The 12500-nt window shown below is 35.7% G+C and overlaps 1 protein-coding gene across 5 annotated transcripts in view; it reads left to right on the top strand.

Moving 5' to 3' along the window:
- The window catches only part of LOC135206674 (netrin receptor UNC5B-b-like), a 429533-nt gene that overhangs the window by 411954 nt on the left and 5079 nt on the right, over positions 1-12500 (top strand). For all 5 annotated transcript variants that reach the window (XM_064238058.1, XM_064238057.1, XM_064238059.1 and 2 more), the window contains 7 exons: positions 4865-5029; positions 7790-7837; positions 9765-9914; positions 10282-10782; positions 11255-11496; positions 11736-11969; positions 12120-12291. In XM_064238058.1, coding sequence (XP_064094128.1) covers positions 4865-5029; positions 7790-7837; positions 9765-9914; positions 10282-10782; positions 11255-11496; positions 11736-11969; positions 12120-12291 — 1512 coding nt within the window. The remainder of the gene's footprint in view (positions 1-4864; positions 5030-7789; positions 7838-9764; positions 9915-10281; positions 10783-11254; positions 11497-11735; positions 11970-12119; positions 12292-12500) is intronic.

The following is a 12500-nucleotide window of genomic DNA, read 5'->3' as shown; positions in this document are numbered from 1 at the left end:
TCAATGGTTGTCATTCACAAGACTCCTGTGACTTATATTTTCTCTTGACCAACCATTACTCTTGAATATTCTAAGCTTCTTTACATAGTAACTTCTACAAGACGGTTCTTGAGTCTCTTTGATTCGCCGACTGTTGGTAAATAAGGGTCAGTAATTCGTAGAATATCTTCCGCCATCTGTCTGTCTGTCTGTCTGTATCATCATCTAGTAAGCCTTCATCACTGTACTTTATTACCTGCGCATTGCTCCTTTTGAAAACCTTAGTCTTTTAATCTTTCAGCTCTTTAGATATCTTGGGAAATCTTTTGCTGACTGGTAGTATTGCTGTTCCAGTATAAATCCTTTACGAAAGTAAAAGTAGATCATCTTCTAAGCTTCTCATATGTAACCATTTTCAGTGTCGTAATATGAGAGGTTGCTGTGCATGGTATTCGTATACTATAGTAGTTGTTTCAGGTACGAGGTCAACCAGCTTTGTATGTTCTTTCAGCCTTCCAGTTTAACCCTTCATAATCGGTGATTTAAGCTACTGAATTGATATCTGTTCTTCTCCAGTTTATATATATATATTTAGTCTATATTTCGTATCGTTCTTCATTTGCCTTTATCCGTTTTCCCTTCTTGAAATGGAGCTTTCTTTATCCAATCTTGCTCACTTTTCCCGGGACGTCTTCCTGTCACTTTTTTTGTTCTTTATTCGGCCTGTAGTCTTGGCGCTTTCCAGTTTCCTCGAGATTTCGTCTTCTCATTCAATTTTTCTTGCACAGGACTTTGCTCTTTCAGCTGTCATTCAAGGCAGCGTTCCCTCCAACCTTTCTTCCTACCGGGATTCCTCGTATTTTTTCTCTTTCCTGTTGTTGTTGTTGTTGTTGTTGATTTCAGTTGATTTCGGCAACTTCCTCCCTCGCATGAATAGAAAACGGTTTTCCTTCTGATCTTCTCTGATGAGGACTTTATACCTTTAATCTTTATACTCTGTTTATATTGACGCATATACTATCCCTTCTCTTATAACAAACTGTTATTGTGGTCGATGAATCCTGAAGAATATAACACACATTTTCAAGACAGAAGTCTGTGTTTCCTTCTTTTTTAATCTTTTTATATCTCCGTGTCCTCTCGATGTTTCTTTTAGCAGCTTTCCATTGTTCGCTTTCTCTTTGGAAAGTATCAGTGTTGCCTTTTTTATCATGTTTTATCATCAAAGATTAACGTAATTTGTAATTGGCAATATGTCCTAATATCAAATGATTTATGTGAGGATTAAATCCTTGGATTAGTCGTACGGCATCTCTGTGTGTTAATCTGTTTGAACGTTTTTCCGTATTGATGTATGTATGCGTTTAATTAATGCGCTATGATTATTAGTATGTTTATATATACCTTATATATATAATATATATATATATATATATATATATATATATATATATATTTTATATATATTTATATATATATATATATATATACTATATATATATATATATATATATATACACGTAAGCAGGTAGATATATATTTTGAAATTTCTACAGTTTATTTACTTACTGACGCTGTCACATTCACGAAAGGAAAGTGGTCATCTTGAAATCCTAACACAGAACTGGATATTAACAACCATATGATCTACAAGAAACAGTACTAAGACCGCATTTGCATTTAAATGCCTTTTCTTTGGCAGATTGAAAATTCGAAAAGATGATGACTTAGTACTTTAAACAATATAACCCAGGGAAATTTTTATGCATTGGTTTTATGTGCCTTCATGTTTGCTAGTTATATATTGTTTTTGCTTCAACGCACACTCATCTAACTGAAATTTATGATAACCTGGAAAAAATGAGAAAAAATGATAAGGGATTTTGTAGCTAGTACACCCACCTCGTGATCTGAGATAACAGTACTGTGGAAACACAGAGGCTTACGAATTACGAATTAAAAAAAATAAGTTTAGCGTCTGATTCATTTCGTCTCCGATCACCACTTGGATATTTAAGATTCTTATATAATTTAAATGCATTTTTCCCCTTGAGTAAACTTGATTGGAATGCAAGAGGAAATTGGAGATGGAATGTCTAGGGGAAAGTGTGGAAAGATTACCGAGTACAGTAAAAGATCAAATTACGTTCACACTCAACTGCTTTTGTGCATGGGTGTTGCAAGTGCTACGTCTCTCAGAATTGAATTATTCTGTATATATAAAAATATGACTCCGTTATTGTCCTTGGGTGTAAAACGAGACGTAATTTGTCTAATATGAATAACTATATTTTGTTCGCTTCATGCATCCTCCTCTTCTGTTTCTTCTTTATCGTGATTTTGTTATTGTACACGTGCTAGTAATACGTAGGATACTACTCTACCCAAGGTTCCAACAACAAATACAACGTTAAAGTACTTATCATCAGTAAAGAGCACCAATAGCAGATTTTTGAGATTGTTATAAATCAGATATTGATTTCAGAAATCATAAACATTCGAGAAAACCCTTCAGTCGTCAGCTAAACAAGACCTTGCTTCTGTGACTACTCTGTGGAAACTGTCAATACCATACAGAGGAAAAATAAGAGGATGTTAAGTATTTCGTCATAAAGATGAGTACATATAATTCATACTGATATTGTTGGGAATAAAGAGTGCTTGGTTACAAGAGTATATCTTGACAAGAGCCTTACACTTTTCCATTGTCTTTTAAGCAAACGAGAAAATTGTTGCAATGCTTTGTGCACTAATAACGATTTAACAGTGCAGTATTTCATCGTTAGAAGTTAATAATACATTGATAAAAATGGACACTGAATATTGAGGGGAAAACGGTGCAAATTATCTATCTTTCTTCCCTGAGATAATAATCATGTTAGTACTTTACTTTTCTGCTCTGCATGGTGGTCTTTCCCCTTCCAACATCGAAGTAAATCAAAAGTGCATGATGTTTATATTCGTAAATATGTATTTGTAAAGTATACCGTTGATAACACTATCATGAAAAAAATTACCCCTTGAATTTTGGTGAATGAATAATTTTTCTCGTTTGGACCAGTTATTTCCAGAATTATAATGACCTGGTCTTTTATTATAAAACATGAGACTGTTCCGTGGAAGGAATGTATTTCTTGGCACGAAATGATTGCTGACATGTTAAGTGCATTAGGAAGTAAATGCAATTATAGATTGCATTCAGACATTTGACAGGAAATTATACAGATCATTGATATTACAAGGACTCCAGACTAAAACCATAAAATTTTTTATCGTGGCAAATTACTCAGTAAAACACAACTGTCTCCTATTGTTTTATACAGCTACAATAATCATCATATTGTAGCATCACGATGCCATTTTAATGTTATTGCAGTAGGTAAACATTGTTCAATGGAGGTAGCAGTGTATTTCATTAAAAGTAAACACCATTTACTACTAGAGCAACGAATTTCGTAATAGGAAGTAAACACCATCCCTTTGATAGGTGACACACGCTAATGTCGTAACATTACTCAGTAATGCTTATACGAGAGCATATTAATTTATACTTTTTTTTTTTACTTACGTTAAAGACCAATAAGAATTATGTAAATCATTTAAGTGTTATCTAAATGTTAGGATGTCTGGCACTTGTTAACAGCAGTTAATGAAGGTTTGGAAATAAACATGATCGCAGTAAATCATCTCTTATTTATGGGTAAAAAACCTCCCATTATGATGTGTACTGATAGTGCTAACAAAAAGTTTACTGGTGGACGTAATTCTGTTTTCAATTTAGTTGGCTGTTATGTCGACTTCGAAAGTTATTTGGCATTTAAGAGAGTGATAAAACACATGATACATACTCCTGTTATTGAAAAGCTTTTGAAAAGCGGTGGTGGTATAATCTCTGAACGTAGTGATTAAGGCTGTTATGGATTTTTCCTTGAGCTGGTAATATGTGATGTTTAAGAGACTGGAATCTTTATATGTCAAGTAGAATACATTCTCATATGGATATACTCGTGAATTGATATTATTTTAGTATGCTCGAGAACGTGTATTATTTTAATATAGTCGTTAAATTGTGATATTTTCATACGCTCGTGAACTTAAATTCGTTTGATATACTCGCGAACTTATATAACTGATTAAAGAACCGTAAAATTTTGATATACTTGTGAACTTATATAATTGATAAAAGGACCATAGACGTTTATATGGGATTGAGAAGTTTATCAGTATCCTTGTTATAAAAACATCGATGCGAACGATCACGTTCAGACGACCCAGACAACAGTCTCAGAGACAGATCTTGAGTATTCAGAAACAGCAGAATATGAAAAATGATATTGATGATTATGTGAATAAATATTGACAGTTGCAAGGGCAGATCAAGGTATCACCAACAGCAGACGATGAAAAAATAAATATTGATAATTATATAAATAATATTGATAACTGTCGTTCACTTAAACCCATGTTTTACAAAAAATAGCTGCAGACAGATTAAGGGTATCAAAAACAGCAGAATATTATGTTAACACCAATTCAAAATATTGACAGCCACCTAGATAGTATTAACAATTATCTATATAATATTGGCAACTATCCAGATAATACTGATGATAATCATTCATTCAAGCAGAGCGCCTCAGTGGCGTGATCGGTATGGTCTTGACCTGCCACCTCGGTGGCCGCGAGTTCAATTCTCGGGCATTCCACTGAGGGGTGAGAGATGTGTATTTCTGGTGATAGAAGTTCACTCTCGACGTGGTTCGGAAGTCACGTATATAAAGCCGTTACTCCCGTTACTGAATAACCATACTGGTTCCATGCAACGTCAGAACACCATACAAACAAACCATCCATTCAAGCCGATGTTGTATTCTCTTCCACGCAGCCGTGGACGGTTCCTGGTCGTCGTGGTCGTCTTGGTCCACCTGCAGCCCGGACTGCCGTCATCACCGCCAGAGGTCGTGCTCGGCCCCTCCGCCCCAGCACGGCGGCCGGTACTGCGAGGGGGAAGATATGACCTCCACCAACTGCACCGGCGGAATGTGCAGGGGTGAGTAATTTATTTATTTCTTTATTTTTATTTATTTGTGTATTAATTTTTATTTTTATTTTTTTCTTCTTCTCTGGGTCTCCCTGAGGATGTCGTGCAATTGGAACCACGAACAGTTCAAAGGGAGATGCGACGTATTATGTACTACCCTATAACAATTCATCTTGTATTTTGATATTTTGTTTATATTTCTACCTATTTATATATTGATTCATTAATTTATTTTCTTAATTTTCGAATTACTGATCTCTTCTTTGAATTATTAGCTATTTTTTAATATGATTTCTTTCACCTTGTATTTTGATATTTTGTTATACTCTTATCTATTTATCTATTGATTCATTCATTTATCTTTTTCCTTTTCCAATAATGGATCTCTTCTTTGAGTTATTAGCTATTATCTAATACGACTTCTTTCACCTTGTATTTTTATATTTTGTTATATTTTTATCTATCGATTCATTAATTAATTATTTTCCTTTTCCAGTAACTGATCTCTTCTTTGAGCTATTACCTATTATCTAATGTAACTTCTTTCAAATGAACGACGTGTTCTTTTGAAGCTTGACTTTCAAGTCAGTATATAACTACTTGAATGATTTTAGTAACTAGGGAATTGATCTTACATTTAACCCCTGTAATATTGCCCCGTAGGGCGGAAGTGCCGTCGGTACACCTCACATGGTGCATTGTAGGCATTACTTAAGGGTCTTTGTAGCGTCCCCTAGGCCCCTAGCTGCAACCGCTTTCATTCCTTTTACTGTAACACCGTTCATATTCTCTCTTCCATCTGACTTTCCATCCTCACATAACAGTTGTTTTATAGTGCAGCTACGAGGTTTTCCTTCTGTGACAACTTGCAAACCTCCTTTACCCTCAATTTCCCTTTCAGCGCTGAATGACCTTACAGGTCCCAGTGCTTGGCCTTTGGCCTAAATTTTTATATTCCATTCCAATCCCTGTAATATTGGTTTAACCTCGAATGAATGGTAATTAAGCTTCATTCCCTACTCGTGTAAACTGACTTCAAATATAACTGAACGCCAAGTAATCTTGCTCTTGTTATGAGCATTCTTGATTATTATTTTGTAATAATAATACTCAGTGTCATAAGAGTACACCAAGTTCTGCTAGTGAGGCTGCAACCTTAAATGACGAAACTTTGTGTCGAAGATCAGTCGTAAACAGCTTCGCCTGAGTCTCATTTTAAACATAGTATTGAGTATTTTTGTCTATGTTGATTGTAGTCTTTAATAATAATAATAATAATAATATAATAATAATAATAATAATAATAATAATAATAATTAATATAATAATAATATAACAACACTTATTATTATTATTATTCTTATTCTTTAATAATAATAATAATAATAATAATAATAATAATAATAATAATAATTAATAATAATAATAATAATAATAATAATAATAATTATTATTATTATATTATTATTATTATTATTATTATTATTATTATTAATAATTAATTTTATTATTATTATTATTATTATTATTATTATTATTTTGAATATATATGTATCATATGAGAACATCTGTACATAAAAATAAGAGTAAAGCAAAACAATTTTTAACATTTTGATAAATGATTCTTAGTACACATAATTACCAAAATGTATAATATAATTTTTTTAGTACACATAGTTACCAGAATCTATAGTATAATTTTTTTAAATCTACAAAGTATCTTGAGGTTTTCATCCCATGGAATGTGGGTAATATTCGTATAGAGCCGTTTGTACTTGAGCGTCGTAAAATATTACTAAAAAACTTCGGTAATGTTGTATAATTGGTAACTATTTCTACAAATAATACTTTCGCTCCAGGACCCGCACTTTTTACTTCTCGATATACTCTGATTCTCAGACATAATTCCGCTAATTCATAGGTAATGGAAGTGTACCTTACATTATTAAGAGAGATATCAGCATTCTATTCAATAATTCTATGTTAGTTTTTTCCTTTGCATTAGGAAGCATATAGCGTAACTTTATAGGTATACTCGAGCGTTCTTCTTTCAAATGCCACCCTGTCATTTTAATCCTGAAAATATGATACTATAGTAGATTCACATCAACCGTTCACTTGATGTCTAGGCCAGTCCCTTACGACAATCCTGATTGGCTGTTGATAAGCCAATCACAGGGCTGGAAACTCTCAGTCACTCTCGTAAGTTTGCATGGGTAATATCTATTTTCCATCTCTCCTGAGGGATACGTCTTTCAAAATGTATCCTTCAGAAGAGGTGGAACATACAACCTGCCTATGTGAACTCTCTCAAGAGAGACTGAGAGTTTCCAGCCCTGTGATTGGCTTATCAACAGCCAATCAGGAGCGTCGTAAGGGAACTTGCCTAGACATCAAATGCACGGTTGATGTGAATCTACTATAGCACGTCCTCGAAGTAATAATACTTCATTCTCGAGTAATCCGGGTTTATGTCGTTTTATAAACTCTTGGATGCAGTGTTGCCAGTTATTGAACTTCATGTAGTAAGTTGTGTGAATAATCAGTATCTTTTTACAGAATGAGAGATACATAAACCACCAAGGAATGAATGGTACGCTGGTGTTTCTTATTGTTATTTTTACAGTTTTTTCGGTTCTTATCAAGTTACAAGCAATAAAGGTTTGAGAGTCACTTCTTGTGTGGCGCGGTGCCACCTGCTATGTCATGCATTAGTAGTTTTTTTTTCTTCTTTTCTTTTCTAATTTTGTCTTGGTTTATCTTCCACAGGTGGTTCGACTGTGAGGATGTATGGCGACAGGACGATTACGGAAGAAGGTAAGTTTGATTGTATACCTATTCTTTGCTTTTATAGATGAATATATGGGTAGCTCTCTCTCTCTCTCTCTCTCTCTCTCTCTCTCTCTCTCTCGTCTCTCTCTCCTCCTCTCTCTCTCTCTCTCTCTCTCTCTCTCTCTCTCAGTGTATGAAGAGGTTAGGGCAATTGGACTTAATGGAATAAGTTTGCCGCTCTGAAAAAAAACTGTGGCTTAAGTAAATGAAAAGACGAGAAATATGGACATAGATCGAAAGCATAATCAAAAGACGCGTATAATGAACGACGAGTTGGTGAAAAGATTTTTTTATTTTTTTATTTTATTTTTTATTTTTTGGGAAAGTTAAGTACTTGATATTCGGAAAACACGAAATTATATTATGCAAGATAAGAAAGAGTAGGATGATGACATGTGCGTAGGAACTTCGCGCGCCGCTGAACTCTTTCTGTGTTCATGAAGCGGCTGATAATGTGGAAGGTTTCTACATTTGGAGCTCTTGTCTTTATATATATATATATATATATATATATATATATATATATTATATATATATATATATATATATATAAAGACAAGAGTCTCCAAATGTAGAAAACGGCCTTCCACATTATCAGCCGCTTCATTTGAACGCACACAACACACACACAACACTACACACACACACCACACACATATATAATAATATATATATAATATATTAATATTATGTAATTCCCCCTCAGTATTATTTCGGAAGTAGAATGCATTGGATATTAACCGACATTTGTCGCTTAAAATTCGAAAATTTAAAACAATATCTGTTGTGTGATGAACACACACACACACACACATATATATATAGTTATAATATATATTATATATATATATATATATATATATATATATATGTTGTATATATTTATTTGTATTTGTGTACCCCTATCCCGCCATTTCACCGCTTTCCTTTTCTTGAAGTTCATCTCCTCCCAGTTAGTATTCTTCTTAAACCGCCAGTGATTCATGATTCAATATAGAGAGAGACTCGCCTCTCTTTTACCATTTCCGGACGTGAGTGGCCCGTCCAGCATCACAATGGGTACGGGAATGCCGTCCACCATCCCTTATAATCATTTGATGCCTATGGACATTTGTTTATGCCCGGCAATTAAATACGTCTACTGTTCCGATGTTTATTGAGCTGCTGCGTAGTCTCAAGACCCATCGTCTCTCGTTTAGCCTTTTTAATGAACTGCGCACGCGCGCAGATGTCATTTTAATCTCTCCTTCATCTTCCCCCATCGGGCACTAAATCTCGCCTTTTGGAAGGGCTCGTCGGAATGCGGTTGCTTCGTCATAAAGAAGTCTGGGATGGTATATGGCTATTGACTTGCATATGAATAAATTGATGAATTTATAATTGAGATAGAGAGAGTTTTTGAACTATAATAATGCGGCTGACAGTTACTCTGGTCATCAGTTTTGTAGTGGATTGTATCTCGGGGTTGAAATGACGTCTTGATGGATCTTCTTCATAATTTTTAAAGGTATAGGTGCCGAAGATCGAGTCGTTGCTTGCAGTTTACCCTTCATCTATCTCTCTAACTACCTGTTATTCTATCTATCTATCTATCTGTCTACATTACTGTATTGGTTTTTGTATTTATACTGTGTTTATTTATCTGTGTATTTATACGTGGTAATATACATATGTAATATATGTATATATTGTATATGAATTATATATTTATATATATGTATATTTATATATGTATATTTATATATGTATATATATATATATATATAATATATATATATATATAATATGAGTGTATATATATGTATAATTTCTCTTTATGTGCAGGGAAGTTTTAGTATCAGCTGACGCCTTTGTAAACAAAGAGTATCTTTTTCCTTCCGTTTCCAAATTGGGATTTCTTGCTCTTCCACAGCTACTGCCGCAGTCATGCAGCAGGATGTGACCCTGATAGTCGTGTTGGCCGTTCTGGTGCCGTTGGTGCTTCTCCTGCTGGTGGTCGTCTTCAGGAAGTTCAACCGGAAAGACAGAAATGATGGACCTATGTACGAAATTGCCACGTCAGGTGGGTGCTCTGTCATTTTCTTTCTGGTTTCAAGTATACCTTGATATTCTCTTTTATATTTATTGCAATAAGGTCAGTTTCATATGTAATGGATTAAGGTCCGTTTTATATTTATTTTTCATTAAGGTCAGTTATATATATTGCATTTCGGTCAGTGTTATATTTGTTGCATGAAAGTTCTGTTTTATTGCATTTAAGTCAGTTTTTATATTTGGCATTAATGCCAGTTTTACATATTAGATTATGGTTAGTTTTATATATATTGCACTAGTTCAGTTTTGTATTATTGCATAAATGTCGCTTTTATATTTATTCCATTGTCACGATAATACTGAGAATAACTCTTCTTTTTCTTGAACTCTTGCAGATTACCCAATGTCATTCTACAGTAAAACAACGAAGAAGATGAACGGTCTAGGTCCTCCTCCAGACGTTGCCCAAGAGGTTCCCACAGCGCCTCCACCCTTGACAGCTCACCCTCTGTGCTATAACCCAGCCTACAGTGACCCAGCTTACAGCGATCCAGTCTCGGTCTCCAGCGACCAGAAGTCTAGCCTAGGCCTGATGGATTCCATGTACCAAGAACATTACTCCGCTCCTGCCAGTGGCGCTGGAGGGGGAGGAGGTCACTCTGGTAGCATCACCTCGACTTCCGAGCATCACTACGATGTGCCCCACTTGAGATGTCACCACATCCAGGATTCTCCGACGCATTCAGAGGCTGCGCATCTTCTTCCCTCGAGGTCTCTGGTCACGCCCACCATGAATGGAAGTCTTCGGAGCCAATGCCTGGACTCTTCAGATTCCTCTCAGGACAAGCCTACGAGGAGTAACTCTCCAGCCTCCCTTTCGAGTGATGCCTCTGCTTGTGAGTGATTAATGAATATTCTTGTTTTGTTTTTTTCTAAATAACAATTAGATGTACTCAGAATGTGAACAAAGCAGTGTGCAAGAAAATGTCACTGATTATTGTTTCCCTTTATAGATAACTCTTTTACTTGAGTGAATATGACATTTATAGTTGCCTCGCTGGAAGATATTCCCTTGTAGATTTAAACCAGATGATGTTTATGGCCATGAAGGAAAAGCATTGCAGTCAGTATTGCTATCCTTTGTCAGTCAGTATTGCTATCTTTTGTGTAGGGAAAGATTAAATCATGTCTGCTAGTACTGGAAATTTAGTAATGTGAGAATTGACAGGTAGATTTGCAGCGTATCTTTGGTTATTCTGATTTCCTAAATATTTTATAACAAGCTCAAAATTTTAAGTACCTAGGCATGCCTGTACTTTGGCAGTCATAGTCTGATGTAGCTTAAGAACGTTTTGTCTGTTTACCCAGTCCGACACACACTAGCATCCTACACGGAACCTAATCGTGGCTGCCAGTTGCCTCAAGATGTACTGGAAGCAGATGGAATGACTTGGGGTGTGATGACGTCATCTGGTGGCAGGCTATCATTAGCGGAGTATGGTGTTGCTCTTACCATACCCGAGGGAGCTTTACCAAGGGACACCTGCCATCAGATATATATTGCTGCCAAATCTCATCCACAGAGTGGTCCTCCTCTTTCTGATAGGCAGGTGAGGAACCCCTGGATGTATTTTTATATGATTTTATGTATGATTTGTTATATCTGAGACATTTCAAAGGCTAATCATCTGTGATATCAGTGAAGTTACAAGCAACAACTGATTTACCACGATTTACTACAGTATAGTTGTCTATCACCTGTGCAACGATAAGACACAAAGGTACTAAGTACTTGTACCTTTTGTGAAAAGTTAATTTTCGCTACAAAAAATTGTCTTCTTTTTTTCAGACTCTATTAAGTCCTGTTGTCATGTGTGGCCCTGCCAATGTTCAGCTGCTGAAGCCAGCAGTGCTGTCTTTCGAGCACTGTGCATCCTTGCAGCACGCGACATGGCAAGTGCACATATTTTCTGCTGATACGCTTGTCAGATGTAGCGTAAATGAGCCATCCTGGTTCAGATTGATAACCATAGGAGAGGAGAGAATTGACACGCCTGTTCTCACCCAACTTGATGGTTCTCAGGTAAATATTATTATTATTATTATTATTATTATTACAGTAGCACCTCAGTTTAACAGACACCTTTGGGGTCTGGCTTTCTGATAAGCAACATGGCACATGTAAGTCCGGTTTCTGTAGTATCTTACAATCCAAGACCTGTTTATCCCTCAGGTGCATCTTATGATGGAAACACTCCAGCAGTTTGTCCTTGTCGGTGAAAGTGCTGGTTCTAATGCTGCTGTGAAACAGCTGAAGGTTGTCGCTGCAGCACCTCCGCCCACAGCCTCTGGTGCCTTGAATGTCTCTATCAGCATCACACACGACACCACAGCTGGCCTAGCAAGTAAGGAGATCTTATGTTAACCTGTTTTTGGGTAGTTTTCACCTTTTGTAACGAGGGTACAATCTTTAGGAAAAAGCCATGCCATTAGCAAGTTGCTATAGAGTAAAATATCCATAAGTTATGGGATACATAGGCTGTGGCATAGCCCAAGTGTTAAGAACATTGGTAATTGGGCCACTACCCAGGATAAAGCAACTAGCTGTGGCAAC

This window comes from Macrobrachium nipponense, chromosome 31, assembly GCF_015104395.2.
Source record: "Macrobrachium nipponense isolate FS-2020 chromosome 31, ASM1510439v2, whole genome shotgun sequence".
Taxonomy (NCBI): Eukaryota; Metazoa; Arthropoda; class Malacostraca; order Decapoda; family Palaemonidae; genus Macrobrachium; species Macrobrachium nipponense.
This window is presented reverse-complemented; position numbering and strand designations above follow the sequence as displayed.